We start from the raw sequence: 24,569 nt of genomic DNA, 5'->3' as shown, positions 1-24,569 counted from the left end.
AGGGTGGAGAAATGGTTAAGGGGACTGGGCTCTCTTCCAGAAGACCCAGGTTCAATTCACATGGCACCCCAGGCCCATCCAATAATCTATTTTTAAATTTAGAATAAATTTCTACACAATATATTCTGACCAATTTTCTCTTCCTCATCTTCTTTCAGATCCTCCTCCCCTCCACACCCTCCCAACTCCAAGCCTCCTTTCTCTCTCTCTTTAGAAAACAGGCAAACAAACAACCAGAATAAAACAAAACAATGAAAAGGTATGAGAAACATATACACACAGAGACAGACAGGCAGGCAGCACACATTCTCTCTCTCTCTCTCTCTCTCTCTCTCTCTCTCTCTCTCTCTCTCACACACACACACACACACACACACACACACACACACANTCTCTCTCTCTCTCTCTCTCTCTCACACACACACACACACACACACACACACACACACACACACCAATAAAAATACAAAGTACGAAATCATAATATACAAGCAAAAAATCAGTAAAGACACCACTGGTCCTAGGTATGGTAGAGGAGAAAGTTTATTATAGATATGTGGGGAAACATGGCCAGAGGCAGGGAAATCTGGGAGAGTCCAGCGTGAACATGACCCTGAGCCATGAGGGGAGAGAAAGAGAGAAGTAAAGGGAAGGGGGAAGGGGGAAGACCCAGAGGCAGGAGAACAAAAATGGTTGGATTATATAGGGAAGGGCAGCTGGGGGAGGGGCAGCCCAGCCCAATACCTGGGTTTCAGAGGTAGGGGCAGGGTATGCCAGCCAGGAGGATCCTGTAACAGGCAGGGGTCTGATATGGACATCTCCTGACAGGCTCTGCCAGAGCCTTACCTTGAGCATGGGGACCCCAATGGAGGAGTTAGGGGAAGGACCGAAGGAGCTGAAGGGGTTTGAAACCCCATAGGAAGAATAACAATATCAACCAACCCCTCAAAGCCCCCAGGGATTAAATCACCAACCAAAGAATACACATGTAGGTACCCATGGCTCCAACTGTGTATGTAGCAGAGGATGGCCTTATCTGGCATCAATGACAGGGGAGGAGGCCCTTGGTCCTATGGAGGCTTGATGCCCCAGCATAGGGGAATGCTAGGGCAGTGAGGAAGAAGTAGGTGGGTGGGTGGGGGAGCACCCTCATAGAAGTGGGGGGTTGGGGGGACGGGAGTGGGTTTGTGGAGGGGAAACAGGGAAGGGGGATAACATTTGAAATATAAATAAATAAAATAACCAATAAAAAATTAAAAACAAAACAAACAAGCAAAACCAAAACAACAACAACAACAAAAACCAGGCAGGGGCTGACGGATGCTAGGAGAACCTGAAGCCAGGTCCACTTCGATATGTTAAGTAGGCACCTCAGCCCTTTGTCCTGGGACTGAAATCTAACACTACTGAGTTCATTTAATGTTGGCTGTCTACTGCAGGGTATGCACAGGACTTGCCCTTACGTGAGGCTCATATACCCAGTAAGATTCCATTGGAGAAAACTAACTTTTCCTTTGCAGGTGTACTGGAAGAAGCTGGTATGAAGGGGTTTGGGGAAATAAAGGATTAAAGATAAGAAAGACAGAAAGAAGATGCAAGCGGCAGATATGGGAAGGCTGTGGGTCGATACTATGCCAGCAGCAGACAGCAGTGAGTTTATTTCTCTTAGCCTTTTAATACTATGCAGTGCCGTGGGAAAGCAAAGCCACAAGCTAACAAAAACAGTTTGCTGAAATATACACACAAGACATCTGCTCCCATCCAAAAACCTCCCTGTTCCTTCTGCCAAGGTCAATAGAATCTTCAGCCCCTCACCTTGAGCCTCAAGTGTACCTCCTCTTATCGGTCCATGCCTCAGCAGGCTGGGACACCTGCCAGCGGACCCTGACCTGCCTTGACTCTCTGCCAAGCAAGCAGACTTTCTGTTCTCAGCCTCGGAGAAGCAGGCAAACACCTCCCAACAGCTATCCGTGGCTTTCCATTGCAGATGCCTCTTAGTTAAGGGTGGGAGTTCATGTCCACTTCTGCCTCTCTGGAGTCTCTGAGTTCAGTCGTGCCTCAGTCCTGCTGTGTCTAGGAACACTCTTTCCTTAGTGTGTTTCATCCCCTGGGTCGCTTATAATCGTTTGTTTGTTTGTTTGTTTGTTTGTTTGTTTGTTTCTCTCTGATTAGTTCCTTGATCCCTGAGGGAAGACATGCCATTAAGGACTGGACGTTCCAAGGTCTCTCACTTTACCTACTGTCGACTGTGGGTCTCGGGCCTCTGTATTTGTTCCCATCTACTGCAGGAAAAAGTTTCTCTGATGATGGCTGATTGAGAAAGACACTAATCTGTGGGCACAGGAGAATTGCCACATCCCTTAGCACAGCCATTCCCAATTTGTGGGTCATGGTCCCTTTGAGGGTTGAACTACCTTTTTCACATAGGTCACATATCTGATAATTACATGATTTATGACAGTAGCAAAATTAGTTATGAAGTAGCAACAAAAAAATAACTTTATGGTTGGGGTCACCACAATACAAGGAACTGTATTGTGGGAGTTAGGACAGTTGAGAACCACTGTTTTGGTGTTTGGCTTGCCCCTAGGTCTATTAGTCTCAGGTTCTCAACCACCTGAGCAGCATAAGACATCGGCTCCATCTCATGGGTGGGCCTTCAATCTGGCCAGATAGTGGTTGGCTCCTCCCACAGTGTTTGTGCCACGGTTGCACCAGAGTATCATGCAGGTAAGTCATCATATTATAGATTGAAGGGTTTGTAGCTGAGTTGGTGTTTATCTTCCTTCCTTGGTAGCATGCAGAGAGTACCTTCCAATACTATGGACTTTAGTTAGTAAGGGTGAGAGCTCGTGTTAGGCACCAGCTTGACTTCTCGTGTCAGATGAGATAATGCAAGTGCTGTCTTCAGCAATAAGGCCTTACCATCAGGTTGTAGAGAGCAACCAATAGCCTGAGATGTGTGGGGGTTTCCGTGGGTCTCCTTTGACCAATGACTCAATTAGATGTAGCCCATTCCTCGGACTGGATGTTCCCCTTGGTGGTGGAAGGTGTCTCACTGAAGCATTGTCTCCCCCATTTGGTGACTCTCTTTAGATTCCTTTCCTATATGTACATATTTTAGAGGCTTCTACAGCAGCAGGTTTCTATGCAGACCCTCCAATGGCCCTTTAGGATTAGCTTTCTCTCACAGTCCCTTTCTTATCTTCCTCTTTTCTTCTCTTTTCCATGTAATCTTCCTGTTCTCCTTTCTCCTGTCTCTCCATAACTATATATATTCTATTTTCCCTTCCTTGGACAATCTACCCTGCAAGTCCCTTACTCCATACCTAACCCCTGTGATTATATGCATCGTAGCATGTCTATTGAGAGCTTAAAAGATAACACCCACACATAGGAGAATACATACCATATTTGTCTTTCTGGATCTGAGTTTCCTTGCTCAGAATTATTTTTTTTCTAGTTCCATTCATTTACTGGTGAATTTCATTATTGTATGTTTTTAAACAGCTGAATAATATACCATTGTGTAGATATAACATGTTTTCCTTATCCATTCATCCATCAACAGCATCTTTGCTATTTCCAGTTTTTGGATACTATGAACAGAGCTGCAATGAACATGGATGGACAAGTGTCTCTACAGTAGGATGTAGAGTCCTTTTGGGGTATGCCCAAGAGTGATCAGCTGGATTGTGAGGTAGATCTATCTATTCCCTGATTCCTGAGGAATCTCCACACTGATTTCCAGAGTGGCTGAACAAGTCTGCACTCCCACAAGCAATGCATAAGTATTCCCCTTCCCCCACATCCCCAGCAGCATAGGCTGTCATTTGCTTTATTGATCTTTGCCATGCTGATTAAAGTAAGATGAAATCTCAAAGTAATCTGGGGTTTTTTTGATTGGTCATTTGTTTTTGTTTTTCAAGGCAGGGTTTTCTCTGTGTAGCCCTGGCTGTCCTGGAACTCACTCTGTAGATCAGGAGGCCTCTGTCTCTCTCCCAAGTGCTGTTCAAGGTAGTTTTGATTTGCATTTCCCTGATGACTAAGGATGTTGCACACTCCCTTAAATGTTTCTTAGCCACTGTGTTTCATCTTTCGAGAACTTGCTTAGTTCCGTACCCTGTTTTAATTGGGCTACTTATTTTCTTAACATCCAGGTTTTTGTTTTGTTTTAGTTCTTTTAATATTGATATAGACCCTCTATGGGATGTGTAATTGGTAAAGATCTTTTCCCATTCTGTAGCTCCCACTTTGTCCAGATGTCCACCCAATCTTAAGTACCAAAAAGAGGAATACAGACAGAGAAGTAGACGGTGCATGAGAAACTCATTAGCAGTTAAAATCCTATATGCTCACCTCTAAAACAGAGCTGACTTGTCTACCTTTCAGGAGCCCATACCTACGGTTTGAAGCATATCTTCCTTTCTTCCCCAGTGCCTCTCTTTTGACTCTGTGGTTAAGATGTATGTTAAAAATGTCTTTTAAAATAAATGATAACTCATGGTGTCCTCAACTCCTTGGAAGTGGAGTTGCAAATGATTGTGAGCCACTATGTGGGGGCTAGGAACTGAACACATCTTCTGAATGTACAGGACTCAATCACTGAGCCATTTCTCCAACCCCCTTTTTAAACAATTGTGCTTTCTATGTAGGGGCATTTTGCCTGTTTGTATGTCTGTGCACCATTTGTGTACCAGTGCCTGCAGAGGCCAAAAGAAGGGGTTGGACTCCTTAGAACTGGAGTTACAGACAGTTGCAGGTGCTGGGAATGGAACCCGGGTCTTCTGGTGCCCCAACCCCACCCTATTGGTACTTAGTCTTCTATTATAGCCAGGAGCCAGGCTGGCCTGGAACTCACTACATACGGCCAGCCTGTTTTTGAATTGGTGTTGAACTTGCCTCCAGCATGCTGGGATTAGAGCCATGAACTACTACACCTTTCCCTCTTTTGCCATTGCTTTGAATTTTGGTTTCCAGGGGTTTGGGGGTTTTTGTTTTGTTTTGTTTTGTTTTGAGATAGTCTCATAAACCCAACTGGCCTCAATTTTGCTATGCAACTGAAGATATCTGCCTTGGCCTCCATGTTGGGATTACAGGCATTCCTCTCCAGGCCTGCCTTCATCTGCTATTTGTTATCCCCAAGGGGGTACAGTTCTGTCCCCTCCACAGAGCTGTGGCCTGGAGCCCTTCAGAGCACAGAGCAAGGGCTCTGGGTAGTAAAGCAAGGTTCTCTGGCACTGTAAGACGTGGAGTGTGTTTTTATGTTTGTAGAAAAAAAAAGTGTACAGAATGGGTGAACAGGGACATCCTGGCCTCTACTTGGTCAGACTAGAAAACTAGAATCGTGTCAAAGTGAGAGCTATATTCCAGGCTGTGGGGCCCTTTCTGAAGTTGACAAACCTAGAGCACCTTAGGGGTAGGCCTCTCCAGTGGCTGGGCCACAATGGGGATGGGGGTGGGAGTGGGAGTGGGAGCAAGGATGCTTGGGTAGCTCCAGAGCCAGGGATCTGGAGGACTCGGTCCTTTTCACGAATGTGTTTTTGAAGGCTTGGTTTTGAAGATCTGTGATCCCAAGAGGAGGTCAGCCGAAGAGCTTCAGGAAGCAAGGCTGGCAGTAAGGCTTGCTGGCACGCTCCTGGAAGGAGCCTTTGGTGAGTGGGCGCAGGCAAAAGGTGCAGGTGAAGTGATCTGGGTGGAAGCGTCGGCCCAGAGCAGACACGCAGCGGCCAGTCACTGGGAGGCCACATGTGGCACACAGCGAACCACGCTGAGCATGGAAATGGTTTTCACACAGAGGGCGACCCTCGTGCTCAAAAAAGCTGCCTCCGGAGAAGGGCGCAAGGCATTCCTACCAGAAGGAGGAATTAACAAAATGAGCCAAAACTCTGACCAGGTAACCCGCGTGGATAACTAGCATCCACCCTGGCTCCTGCAGCTTTGCAGCAGAAGTCGCAGCAGAAGTGAAGCGACTAATCAACGAATCATCCCACCCTGGGCTCCTAGCCCGCTCCCCACAGCCACGCACCCTGCACACGAAGCAGTCTGGGTGCCAGAGCGCGCTGAGTGCCGAGATGTAGTTATCCAAAATGGGGCCTTGGCAGCCCTGGCAGCGCGGGGCGAACAGCTGCAGGAAGTCCCGCCGGCAGTACGGACGGCCCTCCCGCTCGTGGAAACCTGGGGGCGGGGACAGACGGTGTGGGTGGGACTACAAGATCGAATTGTGGCAGTGGGTGTACGGAACAGGGAGGGAAGGAGAGGGGCTAGGACAGGGAAAGGGCGCGCGGTGGGTGGGGATAGAGGCGGGGGATGGGACCCATGGATGGATAGGAAAGACCAGATGGAATTGAAGAAAACTTATGGGGAGAACAGTGGGCCTGTAGCTTTTAAGTTTCAGCTCTCACCCTCTTCTCCAAAAGGCTCTCCGCAGCTGACGCAGCAGAAATGTTCTGGGTGCCAGTGGGTGCCCAAGGCCGTAACCATTTTCTGCATAAAGTGAAAAAAGACATTATTGTCGCCTTCTCTCCCTTCTTCCCACCACTTCCCTCTGGGAACCCAGGGAAGGCGGAAGAACTAACAAAGGATTTGGGGCTAAAGAGAAAAAACTGAAGAGGCCGGGTGAGGTGGGCGTGGAGGTAGGTGGAAGGGATAGGTCTCCATTTGGCCCGTCCTCTCTGAAACAGGTTAATCGGTGGGGGTCTGCAGAGCTTACGTGTCGGATGGGTTGATTACAGAAGCCACATCGTGGGGAGAAGCGCTCAAAGTAGCACTCGGGGCAAAAGGGAGCCCCATCCTTCTCGAAGAAACTGCTGCCTCCCAGGGTTGTGGAACAACCACTGCAAAGGAAGTGCTCCGGGTGCCAAGCTCTACCCAGTGCCGTGACCACCTGCCAAGTTGAACAGGAGGCTTCTGTCAGAGTGGCTCAACACCTGGCAGGAGCTGGACGAGCTAAGGTTTACATACCTGGCATTTTCCCAGTCTTAACCCTGAAGGATCAGGGTGGAAAAAAACAAGCGTCCAAGGCTCTACAGACAGTGTTAGAGGTCCAGCGCTGCTAGGGTTTACATGCACGTAAGGCATAGTGTATCTGAGCCCACACTCTTTCTAAGGGCCCACAAAAAGGCTTAGTTACTTTAAAGTCTATGTAGGGTGTTTGTGTGTGTTTGTTTTTGTTTTTTGAGACAGAGTCTAAGTTGTGCTGGCTTCAAATTCACTGTGTAGCTTAATCCTCCTACCTATCAAACTCTGTGGTGCTGGAATTAAGGCCACACCGCCGCTAGAAAACAGGGTCCTCTTCATGCCGATACAGAGTCCATTTTAGCAGAGGAAGCTCCCGTGAAGCCTGGAGTACCTAGAGCCTCACAGAGGCTTTCTGAGGTCGGCAAGTCTGGTTTGGGAGTCGGGTACTTAATCTATCAAGATGCTTTAAGCCAACCCAGCACAACTATTCTGCATCATATCTGCTCAATCCATGATCCAAGAAGCAGGATTTCTGGACCAGAAAGGAAAGAGAGACAGTTTTTATGATTCCCAAGAGATACTAGGCAAAACGAATGAGCCCTTTAGGAAGATTAAATGAAATAGGGGTATGAAAAAGAACTAATACAGTGGCCAGCACACAGTAGGGCCACACCAGATAGTAAACAGGTTTGAGTTCTTACTCTACGGCTTATCACTAAGAGTTTCAGTTTTCTCGTTCATAAATATACATGGTGCTAGGAGTGTTCAATGGTAAAGGTGTGCTTAGCATGCATAAAACCCTGGCTTTAATCTTAGCACACACAAAACTTTTCAAATTAAGAAAACATAAAATAGGGGGCTGGGAGAGAGGGCTCAGTGTTTAAAAGCACTGGCTTCTCTTCCAGAGGACCTGAGTTCAAGTCCTAGCACCCACATGGAAGCTGAGTCTATTAACTCAGGCAAAACGCCAATGCACATTTTAAAAAGAGAAAGAAAGAAAGAAAGAGAGAGAGAGAGAGAGAGAGAGAGAGAGAGAGAGAGAGAGAGAAAGAAAGAAAAAAGAAAAAAGAAAGGAAGGAAGGAAGGAAGGAAGGAAGGAAGGAAGGGAGAGAGAGAAAGAAAGGAAGGAGGGAAGGGAGAAGGAAAGAAGGAAAACATAAAATATAGCTGGGCAGAGTGGCTCACACCAATATGTCCAGCACTTAGAAGGCTTGAGGAAGAGGATTGCCTTGAGTTCAAGGCCAGTCTGGGCTACAGAGTGAGTTTCTGGTCAGCTTATGTTACAGTGAGACACTCCCTCAAAACATTTTTTTTCAAAAAACACATAAAATATAAATAATAATGTCCATTTCAGGTGGGCATAGTGGCACATGCTAAAATTTCTAGACCTTGGGAGGTAAAGTGAGCACAGTCATGGGTTTTAGGGCGGCCTGTGCTACATAGTAAGTAAGACCTTGTCTCAAAATCCCAAGGGTTGGGCCAGAGGTGGGAGACTGATCACTTAGCACACACACAGTCTTGGATTCAATCTCCAAGAATTACATATAACCTGGGAAGGGGCCGTGCAGGCCTATAATTCCAGTATGCCTGTGCCAAGAGCTAGGGTACAGCTCAGTGACAGAAGTCTATCTAGCAAATACAAGGGTCAAAGGTCTGGCCTCAACATCACAAGAAAAAACAAATTCCATTTCACAGATGCTCATTGAACGAGGGAAACACACAGTCCTAAGTGGAGCATTTATCTCCCATAGTGTCCCCACAAGGCTCAGGGAGCATCCCAGATCAGGGGGTAGCCAGGCTGTAAAAACCAGATGTTGAGAAGGCTGGCTGTGAATCCATGTTTTCTCAGCATGCCTGGCTGCTGCACTCACACGCTCATGAGCTGTAGATCCTTCATGAGACCTACACAGTATGGAGCCAGTCAAAATTCCAGCAAGAATGAGGAAGGGGCTCACTTAGCCCTTCCCCTAGCAGAGGAGCTGTTGGCAGTTGTTGGCTCCTGGGTGACGGCGCTTGTTTTCTTCAGGGACGAAGCCCCTGGCAGGGGACAGTGCTCCAAAGAATGGCCCTACACCCATGCACACACTGGACGCACTAACTGTACCTGATAGATTTTTTTAAAAAGATGACATGAAGTTGGGAGTATAAGGGGGCACTGGAAGAAATAGAGGAAGGTGTTAGATACATTGTATCTAACACCTATCTCACTTTGTATCTAATATGCATACATGTATTAAATTCTCAAAGACTGAGGAAGTATTTTAAAAGGGAAAAAAAACCACAAAGTCTGATTCTTAAAGGTGGATGTGTGAGTATATGCCACTGCTCCCAGGACCGCACTTACTTGCCCAGCTATGGGTTTATTGCAGGAGCCACAGAGGCCCTTGGCCTGCGTGGGGACACCACGACGGCTGAGGTCAGACTGCAGCAGGCCCAGCATGGTGTCCAGACTGCCTTTGCTAGTCTGTCCTGGTGGAGATGGGCATCCTTCATGGGTGGGGCTCGCTGCTGGAGGCTGAGGTGGCCCTGAGGCTGGAAGCTGCCATGAAGAGGACACTGAGTCAACAAAGCCACAGACTGGAAGCATCACGACTGGATTGGTGAGCCACAACGTGACACGGGCCGAAATCCTCCCAGACTCACATGGTTCTGAACTCGGAAGTCAGAGAGCGAGGCCATCAGTCTATCCAGCTCCTGAGTGGCAGAGGTGGCTGAAGGCTTTGAGGGGGCAGGGAATGGGCTGGGAGGGCTGTGGAGAACACAGTGTATCACCTGAGAACCTGCCTGCCTAACACCCCTCTGATAAGTCAGGCATGTAGGACCCATCATCCCATTCCCAGCCCTGCCAACTCTACCAAACTCACACAGTGGGTGAGCTCTTGTCTTCAGACTGGTTCTCCTTCTCTTCCCCTTCAGCTGTTTTACTAGATGGGAACTGAGACATGATTTCATCTGGAGAGACGAGAGAACAACACTGGCAAGGAGCCCATATGCAGTCCACCCTCCCAGTGAAGGCCACCCGTCTTTTAACGGCTCCTCAGACACTCTGTGTCCCTTAGACTCTGCCCTTCTTTGCCCTGTCCCCAACCCAACCCATCCAAGACTGTCTCAGAACCCTGGTACCTGTAATGTTGAACTGGGTGGCATTAAGTTCCTGAAGCAAACGGTCTAGCTCACAGAGGCCATTGCCCAACACACCACTGGAAGAGGAGAACGGAGGAGCCACAGAGGCCACAGGCTTTGGGGACCGAGGCTTGCATACTGTGCTAAGAGCAGGAGGGAACCTGGGTTTAGGGTAGGGAATCCAAGTCCCCTCACCTGAACTTCAACTGGCTTCCCCATCTTCCTGGCCCAGTTCCCAGGCCCCTCACCTGTATAGATGATCCTTGTCCCCAGAGGCTCCTGAAGGTTCTCCAGACCCTGTCTACAGAGAGTAGAGGTATTTGTGGAAGGACAGTCACATTCCTTGCCTCACCCAGACTCTGAGGTCCCCTAGCCCAGACCAACCCAGGCCCTAATGGCTCCCCCCAAAACCCCAGAATCTCATCTCACCTGTGGCTGGTGGCCATAGGGTGGGGGAGGTGTGAGTGTCTCTGGGGGGCGCTCTTTTGGAGCCCCTAACCGTGACATGTGTGAAGTGGTGGTCTCCAGGTCAGAGAGCAGGGCATCTGTGGTGAGAGGCCCTCAGGGTGAGAGGTTGGTGGGGGAGGGGATGTCAAGGTCTTAGGAGGTTAGAGGATAAAGGATTTCAAGTGTCCGTGTTTTAAAAGGTAGAAAGCCAGTGCTAAAGGCAGCGGCCAAAACCATACTCACAGGGCCAGACCAAGGCAAAGAAGTAGCGCGGGGGGGGGGGGGGGGGGGGGGGGATGGGGGCGGGGCGTGGGGCGGGGCATTTATGACTAGACATCTCCCTTGACTTACCCTGGGAGCCAAGTACAAACCCAGTAACGGTCTCTTTTATTCTCTCCATCTTTCCTGGTGCAGCCCAGATTGGCTCTTACTGTACCCGAATTGTTCAATCGGCTGTATGTTTGACACCCAACTTCCTGATAAGATGTTTGCTGTGACATACTTACTACTTCTCCCCAGCTTGATCCACTTGATCACACTGAAGTTTAGCCCCGTCTTTTAAGTGGCCCTGGCAAGGAGCAGCCTTTTTTTTTTGGGGGGGGGGGGTATACGTCTTATCCATGTACTATTATTGACGAGCGCCCTCTGCTGCTGGGTCTAGAAATTCTGCCACGAAGAGCAGAGTCTTCTAGTCTCAGCCTAGGCGAATAGAGGGGACGAGATGCCTGGGGCGCTTTATCTATGAGCCCCGTCCCTTTACTCTTCTCCGAGCCTCTACGGTAGAAGCCTTAGACTTCTTTCTATCACCCTGGCATTCTTTATTATTCTCTTTCTTGCCCTGAGGACTTTTTCTTGACCTCTGCTCTACCTGGGAGCACTTCATTCTTCTCTTCTTGAAATCCTGATGTGGGACCTTTTCATCTCCGAAACTCCAGGTCACACTCTCCTCTCTAGTCTATTTTCCCAGTCCCGGGACCCAATGATCTCTTAACCCCTTCCTACCCAGAGTCTCTGATTCTAGGCCCCCGTGGGTGCCTCAACACTTTGTCCATTGCACAAGCAGGATTGAGTGAGCAGAGAGAGCCAGGGAAGAACGGAGGGAGCGGCGTGTCGCAAGCAAGGCAGGAAGGGAGAGGCAGGAAAGGGTATGTGGATTTGGGAGGGAGGCACAGGCAGACTGAGGCGAGAAAATGGAGAGAGAAAACTGAGATGGGGAAGATGTGTGAGTTGGGAAGAGGATAGGTGCGGGGGAAGGGTGAGAGGCTAGGGGGGATCCGGTCCTCACTCACCCAGGTCCTCCATGGCGGTGCGCTGGCCGACAGCTTGGGGAGAGTAGGGCGGGGGCCGTGTCCGGTGGGGGCGGAGGATTGGGGGGGGGGAACGTCAGGGAGTTAGAAGCAGGGCCGTGACCATGTATGGAAGCCGGGACCCGCTGGGATACAGTCGGGGGGGGGGAGCGATGAAGGGGGAGCATGCAGACATGAAGAAAGACAGCATTAGGGCCCACCCAAATCCAGCTTTGTGGCTCTGTTTAGAGGAGGCCACGCCCCAGCCTTTGCCTCAGCGGCAGCGAGTCCCTAAAACTGAAGCCAAGTCAGAGTGGTTCTTCCATAGCTCCTGCCTAAGGAGTCTCATAAACGGAGGGCCCCAAGCCCGCACCTCCCAAAGCCAGCAGAGCTCAAAGTAGGGCCCCACTCGCACCCTGGGCATTTTAAAAAGACTTGCAGAATTTGGTTAGAGGCAGGAGTGACATTCTAAGGATCTGGCAGACTACAGGTTTTGACTGCCAGCCTAACAGAGCCGGAACGGCAGGAGGCATACATACTAAGAAATGTCTCACACTGAGAACAGCGATCCAGACTCTAAGGCAGGACTTTCCCTGAAAGACAGAACAGGGAAAGCAAACTCAGACCTTAACCCCATGTAAACTCCCAGGATGACAAGCCCATTCCTAACGCGGAGGAGGTGACCAGAGCCCTTTCCAAAATAACCCTTTCCTAAGGTACTGATGAAAAAGAAGAAAACAACACAGCCCAGCCACAGCGTGATATGAAGCTGTGAACTGACCCCTTAAGAAATCAAGTTGGAAACACCTGGAGATGGGTATGGACAGATGGCTGCTGCCTTGCAGGCATCCTGGAGGACAGATCTAAGCCATAGAATATGGGGCCTCAACTCTGGAGCAAGTCAGAACCTGGGAAGTTTGGTAAAAATACTGAAGCCCAGCATAACCCTCCATGCCGGCCTAATTCAGCCAGAAGGGGGCCAGGCCTAAGTACATTTCTTTAAAAGTTAGGCTCTCACTATGGAACTGTCCTAGAACTCCTGAGAGACTCTCTTGCGTCTGCCTCCTCCATGCTGGGATTAAAGGCGTGTGCCACCACACCCTAATGTACATCCTAAGCAGAGATTTGAAACCCCAGAGGCTCAGGGGCAGCAGGAACCATCTTACCTCACCTTCTGAAATGACCAGGCCCTGGCAGGCCTAGTCCAGGACTCTTGAGAGCCCAGGGAACGGGAATCCTTCCTTCAGCTGTGTGCCAGTAGAGGGGTTTTCTCTGAATGAGACTAAGAACGGGCCTCAGAAACCCTAAGAACATTGTAGGTTTCCCACTAAGCAGTTGACATTTAGCTGGCTTGGACCAGTAAGATGGCTCAGCAGGTAAAGTATTTTCTGCCAAGCCAGATGCCCTGAATTTGGTCTCTGGGGCCAGACGATGGAAGCAGAGAATGGATCCCTTCAAGTTGTCCTCTGACTTCCACATAGGAACCATGGCTTACACATACCTACTACACTAATAAATGTTTTTTGGTTTTGTTTTTTTTAAGATTTATTTATTTATTTATTATATGTTAAGTACACTGTAGCTGTCTTCAGACACTCCAGAAGAGGGCATCAGATCTTGTTACGGATGGTTGGTTGTGAGCCACCATGTGGTAGATGGGATTTGAACTCAGGACCTTTGGAAGAGCATTCAGTGCTCTTAACTGCTGAGCCATCTCTCCAGCAGCACTTGTTTTTGTTTTTAAATCTGGCTCAAAAGCTTGGAACACAGACTGACAGTGTCCTTTGACAGTCAGAGGCAGAAGTGTTCTGACATGCGCCACACTTGTACCAAGCCCAAATCTCTTAACCCTGGCCAGGTTATTTATTTAGATGGGTGGCTGTGTCTAAGCAATAAGGACTTATAAACAGAAAGCAGCTCCCCCCCCCCCCGCCGGGGGCTCAAAACTCCATCCTAGAGAAAACCCACCATGCCCCAGGTCTGTAGTAACCCCCAGGAGATCATTTATTGAACCCTGAAACCCAAGAATGGCCAAAGTGGGGAGCTCTCAGCAGGTAAGTGGGTGGAGTACCCCCCAGGGGAAAGCACACAGAAGCACCACACAACAGCAGTGTTCGAATCTCAGGTGTTTAATTTCAATACCATAGTGCTGAGTCAGGCCAGATCCTGGGCCTGAGCTGTCCCTTGGACTCCTGCACAGACTCTGGTATTGGCTTTTGAGTCATGGATCGTTAGATCTTCATCCTGGGATTCAGTTCCATTTTCTCTTCAGTCCCTGAGGATAGCTCCTTCTGCAGTCTTCTCTCGGGCTGAGAGAAGCCTCCTTTACAGCCAACTCATCCCTGGGTCCTCTCCCAGAGATGCCAATAGTTTAGCCTAGGGCATTGCACTATGACTCAATCCCCATTACCACAGCCAGCAGAGCCTCAGTGAGGGACCCTGCCTCCTCGCCTGCTGCTTCCACGAGCCCCGTAAGGGCCAGGGCCCGTTTTCTTGGGCACTGCCCTGGTTCTAGTGTCCATCGTGCACAGTGGGCAGCCAGCCGGGGCCGGCCTAGACGGAATACCTCACCCACTGACTCCGGGCCACCCCGGGGACTCAAGTGGATGCGGCCAACAGCTTCTTCTAGCTCTTCCTCCAGTGCAGGCAGTAAGAATCGGCCAGCAGCTTCTAGAGCTTCCTCAGCCTTCGAGCCCAGCAGGGGCTGACCAGGTGGGGGTACGGGCCCCAGAGCAGCCCCACAGCCCCTGCAGCCATGCAAATGATGTAAGACAGGCCACGCTGCACTGGGGGACAGGCCTCGAAGTGGCACCAAGTCCATCTGGGCTTCGGCAAAGCTGCCGGATAGCAGGGCCCGGAAGAAAGGGGAGGCAGCGGCCGAAGCAGCCCGCCGAGCAGGGAGCTGTAGGCCTGAATCCAGAACGAAGTGCAGGTCAGGGGCTGGGGCAGGGGCCGGACCCAGCAGAGGTTCGTAGAGGCAAGGGGGAGGTGAGTTGAGTTCCAAGGGCAGGGCAGGTAGAGGGACTGGGCTTGCAGTGGGAGATACCAGGCCTTGGAGACAGGACAGGGAATCTGCTGCAAAGAAGAGGAAGAGTGGGTGTGGAGCTGGCTGTGTTAGTGCCGAGAGGAGGAGGCGGAGGCCACCCTGATCCAGAAGTAAGCGGCGCCACAGAGTCGGCTTCCTGTGGGGAGAAGGGGTCTTTCAGCAAGCTAAGGGCAGGGCTGGAGAGTTGCAATCTAGCTCACGACCCCCCCGCAAGGCGCCCATCCCCCCTCACCGGCAGATGAAGGGTAGGGTCAGTGCACAGGCTACGCGGTCCTCAGGACTCCCAGAGAGCAGCAGGTGGGTGAGGGCACCTACTCCGAAGGGGGACTCAGCCTGCACAGTCAGGTTCTGCAGCAGCATCTCACCTGCAGGGACAGGCACAACAGGGCAGGCTGGGAGTCAGGGTTAAAGAGCAGGGTGCTATGGGTAAGACAGACTCTGCATCCGTAAAAGGGGAGCGTAAAACCTCAGTAAGCAATCAACAGAGGAGCGTGAGGAGCACTGGCCAAGGACAGGCTTAGGTCGTGAGGAACTAAAACTCAAGGGTGAGAACAGAAACGTGGNTGTCAGTCTGCAGGTCTAGGNGCACTGGTCAAGGACAGGCTTAGGTTGTGAGGAACTAAAACTCAAGGGTGAGAACAGAAACGTGGATGTCAGTCTGCAGGTCTAGGCCCTCAAAGACGGAAACAGCCTAGGTCAGGCACGGAAGACAGAGCACTCCTAAGATGCAAATGGTAGTAGAGCCTGCGAGGACATGGTGCCTTGGCCTGAGGTCATAAGTGAGTGTGCCTAGCACAGTGCAGAGCCAAGAACAGAGTGGGTAAAGAAATGCAGAAAGGTCAGCCTCTAGGGTACTAGGAGCCAAACCTGGTACCAGGTTATCTGGGCCCCAAGGATTGGGGAAAGGACAGAACGGAGCTCTCGGTATTCCAGGGCTATGGATCAGAAGGGCCCTCAAACCCGCAGTGCTGGGGGACTGAGCAGCCTCGATGTCAGGCTGCAGACAGCAGGCAAGTGGGTAGGAAGGAGAGGTTCTAGGTCCACAAAAGGTACAGGAGGAAATGGGCCTTTCACATGGGTAGGGATAGGGGAAACATACCCAGCTCTCGGTGCTGGCTTCGGTGTACAGGCCGGGCATGTGACACAGGCCAGTCATCCGGTGAGACACCGAGTACCAGCCAGGCACGCAGCAGTGCTGCACCATAACTGCGCACAAAGGCCTCAAGGCACGCAGGGTTACAGGTGAGGCGCGCCAAGATACGGAGTGCACGTGGATTTGGTGGTCCTGGTGCACCTGTCACATAGGCCAACAGGCCACACAGTGCTGGGCCAGTCACCAGAGCTCCACTTGGGTCAGGAGCCTGGGAGAATCGTGACAACAGCAACAGGGCTGGCCCCTCTTGGCCCCAAGGCTCCTCAGTAGTAGCAGCAGGGATACGGCCAGGTTTGCGAAGTGTGCGGGGTGTCGACATTGAGGTCTGGCCAGGGGTAGGACTGACTGACTCAGATGGCTCTGGCATCGGACAACGCTCAGGAGACCAATCTGGGGAGATATCTCCAGGGCCTGCTGCATAACCCTCAGAAATCAGCCACAACCTACAGAGGACAGGAAGAAAAGGAGTCTGAACCCAGAGTCAAGGCAAGGAAGCAGAATCAAAAAGATGGTCCTGCATCACAGGATCAGGGCAAGCCTGGGATAGTGGGCTCCAGGACAGCCCAGTGAGATGCTATCTCAAAGGACGGAAAGAAAAGCAGACAGATGGGGGAGAGAGAGAGAGAGAGAGAGAGAGAGAGAGAGAGAGAGAGAGAGAGAGAGAGAGAGAGAGAGAGAGAGAGAAAGAAAGGGAGTAGAGGGGAAGAAAGGAGCAGTAAGGAAGGCCACAGCTCTGAGAAAGAAAGGTGTGTAAGGGGGAGGACCCAAAACTGAGGTGAGGCCACACCTCACTCTGAATTCCTAGTGTCTACCATGTGCCAAGTCTAGCCTCAGGTGCTCAGGAAATCAATAAACAAAACATTCCTCCCAGAGTTTAAGATCTACTGTGGAGAAACAGCACAGCTTATAGGGCAACTGGCCTGGGCAGGCATGCAGTGCTTTGTGCCTGTGATCCTGGCGCTCGGGGCTGATGCAGGGTAAGTTTAAGATCAGGCCAGGCTACAGTGAGACCCCTTGTCTAAACAAAACAGAACAAACCTTTCATGGTAGTGCAACCTGCAGTGCGGGGTGGGAACAGAAGGGGGAGGGATGTGGAGAGCAGAGCAGGTGAACAGGAAACACCACAGTAATCGTGACTCCTTACAGAGACCGTAAGAACCAAGCACAGACTCAGAGGCGAGAGATGAAAGCCTAAGCAGGAAGAATATTCTAGACAGAGAAGAGCAACCAAAGCGACGGAAGGAGAGATGAAAGCACACAGGAGGAAGAGTGTTCTGGACATAGATGCTCAGATGGCACTGTCTCATCATGTTTAGGAACTAGAGAGGAGGCCATCAGGGAGTGAAAGTGGAGATGTGGTCAGCTCACAAGACCGACATTTACTGACCATTGCTCTGAGCTAAGTAAGGAACCGTCTTTGCAATGACTTTGTGGGTCCATATGCTGTTATTCTCCATTGCACACACAAGGAGTCAGTGGCTCAGAGAGGTCAGTTATGTTTTGTGATGGTAACAGACCAAGAACTTCTCTAGAGCCTAAGACAGGCAGGAGAGCCCCAAGTTGAAGGAAAGCCTGGGCTATATAGTGAGATACAGGCAGCCTAGACGCCATAGTAAAACACCACCTCAAATCAATCAATGAATCATCAATGAATCAATCAATCATTAAGATTTGGGGCTCCACAGCATACTACTGTAAGCAGGACACATGCCACCCCCAATCAACTTGTATAGGGCCCAGAGTTCTGGATGATGGGGTGGGGCCAGGGTCAGATGGCAGATCCAAGTCATATTAGAGGAGAGCAGAGACACAAGAACCAGCCTTGGTAAACGTCTTACGACAGAACAGAAGCAGAGGTGAGGAAGGTGGCTGTAGCAGACATGAGCTCCCTCCCCAGAGCACCATCCATCCTCAGGCCCTGCTATGAGGACTCACCTGAGGCTTCGGAAACTTCCTCCCTCTGCCTGCCCAGAGGTCCGTTCCTCAGGGAAGTCCCAGGAAGCAGCTTCTATTCCTTCCTCTTCCTCTTCCCCAGCTTCACCACATAGCTGCCTGGCCAGAAGAGGTACAAGTCCCAGAGCCTGTAACTTGCCCAAGGCCCCAGTATCATAAAGGAAGCCTACAAGAGCAGCCACAACACGTGGGTGCCAGGCACTGGCACCGGGGTCCTGCAGTAGACCCATCAGCAGCTCCAAACCACCGGCATCCCGAAGCCGAGCCCGGTTGATGGCTTCCCGGCATAAGAGGCACACAGCTCGCACTAGGGGCTGCTGAGTAGCTGAGCTGCTCCCACCGGGACCCCGTCGCCGCCTAAGCTCACCTAGTAACACCTCCACGCCACCTGCATTGCCCAGTGCAGGCCGCACCAGGCCCTGAGCACACAGGTTGGCAAGGATCAGGATGGCTGCCTCACGTATTGCCCGCTTAGGGTGAGAAGCCAGGCTGACAAGGGGGCCCAGTGCCCCACCCAGACTTAGCTGCTCAGCACAGGCCCGGGAACAGCCTCGGCTGAGTTCCAAGAGAGCACGGACTAGGGCCGCGGTCAGTGCAGGGTCTGGGGCGGTAGCCAGGAGCTCAGCCAGTGGCCGCACCGCTCCTTGCTGTGCCAGGGCTAGACGGTGCTGGGGTGAGTCTGCCAAGTTGCGGAGGGCACGGACTATGCTCTGTAGGCACTGTGAGTCCTGGCAGGCAGTAAGGCTCTCAACAAGAAAGGGAACAGCACCTGAAAGGGGAAGAGGAAGATACGTAGTGAGCAAGGGTAGACATCCAAGCCCTACAGCGAATCTCAGCCTAGCGCACTCCCACAGTCCCTCACCAGCAGAGTGGATGTCCCTGCAGCTCTCAGGCTCCATGGCTAAGTTCCCCAGGGCACGCGCTGTCCGGTTCTGGATGCTGTCTGTCTTCAAACACTGAAGAATGGTCACTGCAAGGACAGTTTGTCTTCTTGAGGGATCTACTCTTTGTTTCTAATCAACCAGAGCAAGAATGTGGCCAATGTTTGGGGGTATAAGTCAGAGGCGGAGTGCTTGTCTAGCTTGTACCCAACTGAGCCAAGCCCCAACATCTCAAGGAGAGAGTGGGGAGAGGAGAGGAAAGAGAGGTGAGGGCTAGAGCTGGAGGAAGGACTGAATGGATATTTGCCAGGGGGATGGTAAATGGAAAGGCTAGAGTACCTCAGGTTTGAAGCAGCTTTTCCAAATGCCCCAGGGTAATAGTGTCTGTTCTATGATTTCACAAAGCCCCTCAAATGCCTGTCCAAGGAGTCGAATATAAATGAGAAGGCCACAGAAGCCACCAAAGGGCTTTAAGGGGAATGACGAGATACACTCCGGCAACTGCAGTGGGAGGTATCACCAGAGAAAGGAATAGGTCAGCAAGAGCGGCTGAAGTGGTCATGTAGTCCAGGTAACTTGGCTTGAACCAAGTCAACTTTTATCCCTGCCAATCAAAAGGCAATACTGCCCAGCACAGCAGGCAAGCTTAGAGAGAACTTGGCATCCTGTCAAGCCTACTGTCAAACACATTACTTGCATTCTACGCATGTTTAAATTTAAAAATGCTTCACTTTAAAAATTAAGATTTTTGTCAAAACTGAGATACTATCAGAGGACAGGCAATGACACAACTTTGTTCTCATCATCACCATGAGGAGGCGTCAAATCACCCGGTACACGGAAAGGCTGATCCTTTGCTGGAATCTGTTTCCTGTGTGTAAGTACCCACTTATGCTTGGAGTCTGGGCATTGTACATCTGAATTTCATTTTCTACTCAACTTCAATCTTGCCGGGTAGCTATTGTTATTACTCAAAGAATTCTAGTTTTGAAGGGGTTGGGTGATTTGCTCGGTATGTCTGACAGCACTTTCTAACTTTTAAAACTACACTTTCTGGCCTCCTGCTCTTCCATGTGAAGCCATGCACAGGGACGGACACTGTTCACGAGAAGCACCAAAAACAGAAAGCATAAGCCACTTGCTCAAAAGTGAGGCAGGAGTCCGTACCTAGCTCTGGTTTGGGCAGGTCCAGGTATAATTTATAGAGAGAGCGGTGACGTCACATAGCATCACACCTGAGGAGCTGAGCGGCGCTGCACCATCACAAAGCACGTACTCAGAGGCCTGACATAACGGAAGGGCAGCACAGGCAGTGTGGGTTGGAACCTCTCTAAGAAATGGGGGCGGAGCACTTACCCAAAGGGAGAATGCCTCCGAGTCTCCGCACTTCAGCCCGGCACGCCCCTTCTGTACAGCAGTTGGCTAGAATGCTGAGCGCCAAATCCAGCGTCTTGCGCAGGCGCATTGGCAACGAAGGCGTCAAGAGCGACTCGGCAGCGGGGGCGTGACCAGGGGTAGACCCAGCTGACGCAACCGACGAGGGGGCGGAGCCAGAGGCTGCTTGGGACGGGGCGGGGCCCGCAGCAGCCGTTCGGCGTAGCAGGGCGAGGAGGGGGCGGAGCCCGCCGCGTGCCCGGAAGCGCTCAATCCCCTCTGCCGCCTTGATGTGGCGCGTGCGAAGAGCTAGGAGCGCGCGGCCCAGGGGTGTCTCGTTGGTAGCTGGGTCCTTTCCCCCACCCGGCCCCTCCCCGGCCGCCGCCGTGAGCTGCGCGAGGCAAAACGAGAGCGAGTCCGTAAGGGCCGGTCTCGCAGCCGCCATCTTGGCCCGGGCCTAAGGCTCCGCCCCGCGTCTCGCCGGTACTCTGAGAGCGGAACTGGAAGAGGGGGGCGTGGCCAGGCTGCTCCCCGGAATAGCGCCGCCGCAGTTATCTTGCGAGTCGGAAGTTCAAGTTCTAGAGTCTGGAACTCCGGTACTTGCACAGTCGCAGAAGACATGGCGAGAATGGTATTTATCCGTGGGAAAGTGAGAGGCGCGTGCGGTGCATGCTGGGATGTGTAGTCGGCGCCAAGCTTAGTGCAGTTCAGGCGGGTGAGAAACTCCTCCTGGGGCCGAAGAGTGAACAACAGTTCACTCCTAGAACCAGAGTGAGAGTCCCCCGGTGGAGTCTTAGTGCTGTCCTGTGCTCCCCAACGTGACTTAGCGGCTTCGCTCCCGGTACGTCCTGGTCGGCGACGTTCAGACTTTCTTAGCAGCCCCCAAGCGCGGTGGTCAATGGCCCCGAAAGCCGGACTGACCGACTCGCAGGACCCCAAGCCGTTTCAAAATTGCTAAGTTCCCGACAGAAAGGTCTCGCCAAGCGAATGAAAGAGTTAAGCCTACCGGGAAAGTTCGCTGCCGCTTTCTAGAGTCTCTCGGACTTGGGGACCTTTCCGTTTCCGGTACTGGCCTCCAAGCCTCCAGTGTCCCGTTCTCCAACTGTGCTGATGAGTTAAACGGGTGGCATTTAGGAAACCGAGCGCTTTTCGGCCGCAATGGAACTTGCGACTCCAGAAGTGACCAGGGAGAATCTAGATGGGGCTAAACTGCTGGAGAAATTCCCGGGAGCCCCCAGGTCGCCTCTGGATCGCGAGGCCACGCTACATGAGCGCCCCCTCCTGGTGAGGCCAGAACAACCAGCCCCCGTGGAAAAAATGCTGGGCCAGCAGTACTTATGTAGGTCAGGCTCTGGCCCCAAGGAAGAAACCTTTGTCAAGACCAATGATCCTGCAGTTCCCAAAGCTTTCAAGTGTAGGGATTGTGGGCTGGCTGTACCCAGTCTCAATGACCTCATTCACCATCAAAGCAGCCATGGGTGTGACCGACCTTACAGCTGTCCAGAGTGTGACAAAAGTTTCCGGCGTGGCTCAGATCTGGTTAAGCATTACCGAGTTCACACTGGTGAAAAACCATACCCTTGCCCAGAATGTGGCCGTTGCTTCAGCCTCAGCTCTAATCTCACTAAACACCGGCGTTCTCACTCAGGTCTCCGGCCGCACAAGTGCATGGAGTGCGGAGAGGCCTTTGGTCGCAGTGCAGACCTAGCAAAACACCAGCGGGTGCACACTGGGGAAAAGCCCTATGCTTGTGCTGAGTGTGGTAAGACTTTCAGGGTTAGCTCCAACCTGATCCAGCACCAGCGAACTCACACTGGTGAGAAACCCTACCGCTGTGGCCTCTGTGGCAAAAGCTTCAGCCTGAGCTCTAACCTTTTGCAGCACCAGCGCTGTCACACAGGCGAGAAACCCTACTTCTGTGCCTGGTGTGGAGACAGCTTTGGGCGAAGTTCCTATCTGCTAGAACACCAGCGTTCACATACGGGTGAGAAGCCCTATAATTGCTGTGAGTGTGGCAAGAACTTCACCAATAGCTCAAACTGCCTACGGCACCAGCGCACTCACAATGGAGAACCGCCCTTCAGGTGTCTTGAATGTGGTCGTGGCTTTAGTGAGATCACTATGTTCACTGAACACCAGCGCATCCACTTGAACAAATGACCTTTCCAGAACGTGGCAAAAATCTTACACCACATTTCCATCAGTGTTCACACATGGGCAAGAAACCCTAGAAGTTTCCTGATTGCAGCTAGTATTTTGTGGACACCAGCATATGCACACAGGCAAAATCCTTACATTTGCAGGAAGTTTGCCAAGAGCTTCAGTCAGATTTCCCACTTGCTCTTCTACCAGGTGACTGACCCACATTAGCAAGAAGACCTCCATCTGCCTGTAATAAGGCAAGGCCTTTGTCCATAATGCTTAACCTTGCCTATCATCAATGGATGTTCCAAGATGAGGGCTTCTGCAGTTATCCCTGGCTTCAATTTTAGTCCAAACTTTGTCTCTGTGTTTAGTACAGTCCTGAGAAGGCTGAAGGGACCAGGGTGGGGTTTTTTGTTGTTTTTTTGTTTTGTTTTCCTTCTTTTTTTTTCTACGTCCTTAAGGTGACTTAATTAAGGTCCACTAATAGGGCTCACAAATGGCATCTGGGTTGAGGAGCCTCAGGCTAGATGAACAGCACTAGAGCTGTGTCTACCTTCAGAGAAACAAGATTTAAATACACACACATGCACACACAAAGTCCTGTTCTCTGAGATTTCATTCGGAATCTCCATTAGCTAGAGGGAAGTTTTTAGATGCCCCAAACCACGTAGCTCCTGCCCCAGCTGCAGATAGGCTAACCTTAACAAAAGCAACACCTTTTTCTCTGGAGGAAGAGGATTACAAACCAGGCAAAGTCCATGTGAGGACTACAGTAGCCAGAGGTTGGAGGAGGACCAAAGGGGACGATAAAAGGATGTGTCTTGGCAAAAGGACCGGAGAATTTGACCTTGGGGTTGTTACATAAACTCTGGGTATAGGAAACCGTCCGAGGAACTCTTCACCACTTATTGACTCTCTTTACTGTTTACACTAGGGTGCTGGAGACTGAGGTAGAAACAGAAATAGACGTTGAGTTCAGGATACTTTATGGTATTTCTAGGCAGGGGCAAAGGCCCAAGATTTGTCATCTCATTCTTTTCTAGTCTTCACTCCCTTCCCTTAAAAATCCCCCTGCCCCCTCACCCCCTTTTCTTACTCCCATCAGTGGAAGAATAGTGAAGACTTCTGGACTTTGGAGATTCAGTGTGGCCTTTTTGTCTGATATAGAGGAGGTTGCCCACACAAACGTATTTCTACTGCTAACATTATATATGGGAATAACAAGATTTCCCAACGCACCACATAGTCTTTGAGCAGAGTCCAAACAATGAGGGACTGCTTGTTTTCCTGAGAGGTACACTTGTCTGCACCACATGCATACAAGTGACTCCTCAATCTTTTGTGACAGTCCATTCATCCTTAACTGCAGAATCTGGGACCCCTGCCCTCCAGTTTTGCTGCCGTTTATCAAGCTTGCTGTGTCTAGAATTGTGTATAGAGTAAGAGGCTAAAAGAGGAAGAGAATCAGGTTACAAAGCCTCAGTTTCTAAGTGACTAGGTTTTTCTCTAGATGTGTGACTCATTTCTTTTTCTGGCTCTCAGTTTCTTCATCTGTGAAGTGTGCAGTGTACCTCGCCAGGCTGTGAATATTCCATGGAGATACCAACTTTTATGAAGTGCCTGGCTAGGGGAGTGGCTTAGTAAGCCTCAATTCTCAAATCTGGAGTCCTGTTGATTGTATCATTCAGAAAGCATCATGGAAACTCATGGATCAGTTTCTAAGATTGCCAAAATGAACTAGACATTCTTGGAGTAGCCTATTTTTCCAATAAAGGCAACGCAACAGTAATAGTGAATGATGCTGCATTGGAGATGGGATGTCACCTGGAGCAATTCTGAAGGCGTGAACAGCTCTGGCTCTTCAAACTGTAGGGGAAACTTACTCCAAGCAGGAGTAAGGAATTAAAGAAATTCTTGATGTGTTTCCATCAATAGTACTTCAAAAAACACAACCCCTGGGTTTGAGTTGAATATCTGAGCATAGCACATATATAGTTGGCACTCAATAAATAGTTGTTATGGTTTGGTTCTGTTTATACTGCTTACTATTTGGTCTTTGGCTGTGTTATCAAGTGGGTGTTATACCTACACCTGCATATATGTGTTAGGCATATGGCACAGGATAGCAGGGAAGCAAATTCTCTTGGGGAAACTGAAAGCTTACTTGTCACATTATAGCAGGTATCACTGGATCTACTCTC

General features: G+C 50.7%; 3 protein-coding genes across 7 annotated transcripts; 1 reads left to right on the top strand and 2 right to left on the bottom strand.

The window, feature by feature from the left end:
• Positions 1-3,230: 3,230 nt before the first annotated feature.
• Positions 3,231-12,014, bottom strand: Tgfb1i1 (transforming growth factor beta 1 induced transcript 1). 5 transcript variants are annotated; one of them, XM_021190744.1, is made up of 11 exons: positions 11,820-12,014; positions 10,513-10,628; positions 10,332-10,384; positions 10,084-10,226; positions 9,825-9,912; positions 9,604-9,709; positions 9,309-9,499; positions 6,713-6,886; positions 6,405-6,486; positions 6,029-6,177; positions 3,231-5,851 (listed from the first exon to the last, which is right to left on the bottom strand). In XM_021190744.1, exons 1-11 carry the CDS (start codon positions 11,830-11,832, stop codon positions 5,734-5,736), a joined length of 1,233 nt encoding a protein of 410 aa, XP_021046403.1. In that variant the 5' UTR covers positions 11,833-12,014; the 3' UTR covers positions 3,231-5,733. The 5 variants fall into 5 exon arrangements, with proteins under 5 accessions (XP_021046403.1, XP_021046427.1, XP_021046436.1 ...); XM_021190736.1 differs by having other exon boundaries at positions 5,250-5,851; positions 9,305-9,499; XM_021190768.1 differs by lacking the exon at positions 10,084-10,226 and having other exon boundaries at positions 9,305-9,499.
• A 1,910-nt stretch (positions 12,015-13,924) lies between these two features.
• Positions 13,925-21,471, bottom strand: Armc5 (armadillo repeat containing 5). Its single transcript, XM_021207816.2, has 6 exons — positions 20,206-21,471; positions 18,831-18,938; positions 17,951-18,737; positions 15,962-16,458; positions 15,095-15,227; positions 13,925-14,998 (listed from the first exon to the last, which is right to left on the bottom strand). The coding sequence occupies exons 1-6, from the start codon at positions 20,666-20,668 to the stop codon at positions 14,206-14,208; spliced, it is 2,781 nt and encodes a 926-aa protein (XP_021063475.1). The 5' UTR covers positions 20,669-21,471; the 3' UTR covers positions 13,925-14,205.
• LOC110328392 (zinc finger protein 239-like) lies at positions 21,366-24,362 on the top strand. The gene has a single exon (XM_029542393.1). The coding sequence runs from the start codon at positions 21,382-21,384 to the stop codon at positions 22,381-22,383; it is 1,002 nt and encodes a 333-aa protein (XP_029398253.1). The 5' UTR covers positions 21,366-21,381; the 3' UTR covers positions 22,384-24,362.
• The last annotated feature ends 207 nt before the right edge of the window (positions 24,363-24,569 follow it).

The sequence above is a fragment of the Mus pahari genome, chromosome 1 (assembly GCF_900095145.1).
Source record: "Mus pahari chromosome 1, PAHARI_EIJ_v1.1, whole genome shotgun sequence".
Classification (NCBI taxonomy): domain Eukaryota; kingdom Metazoa; phylum Chordata; class Mammalia; order Rodentia; family Muridae; genus Mus; species Mus pahari.
Note: the sequence above shows the minus strand (reverse complement) of the source record. Positions and strands in the feature narration are given on the sequence as shown.

Bases quoted from the DNA above. Each gene is read 5' to 3' on its own strand.
- Armc5 (XM_021207816.2), bottom strand. From the start codon at position 20,668: ATGGCGGCTGCGAGACCGGCCCTTACGGACTCGCTCTCGTTTTGCCTC. The intron at 18,738-18,830 runs GTGAGGGACTGT...TTCCCCTTTCAG, and splicing joins CAGGGACATCCACTCTGCTG to GTGCTGTTCCCTTTCTTGTT. The intron at 15,228-15,961 runs GTATGTTTCCCC...CTGTCCCTGCAG, and splicing joins AAGCCAGCACCGAGAGCTGG to GTGAGATGCTGCTGCAGAAC.
- Tgfb1i1 (XM_021190736.1), bottom strand. The intron at 10,385-10,512 runs GTGAGATGAGAT...TACTCTCTGTAG, and splicing joins CCTATGGCCACCAGCCACAG to ACAGGGTCTGGAGAACCTTC. The intron at 6,887-9,304 runs GTAAGTGCGGTC...TCAACTTGGCAG, and splicing joins ATAAACCCATAGCTGGGCAA to GTGGTCACGGCACTGGGTAG.
- LOC110328392 (XM_029542393.1), top strand. From the start codon at position 21,382: ATGGAACTTGCGACTCCAGAAGTGACCAGGGAGAATCTAGATGGGGCT.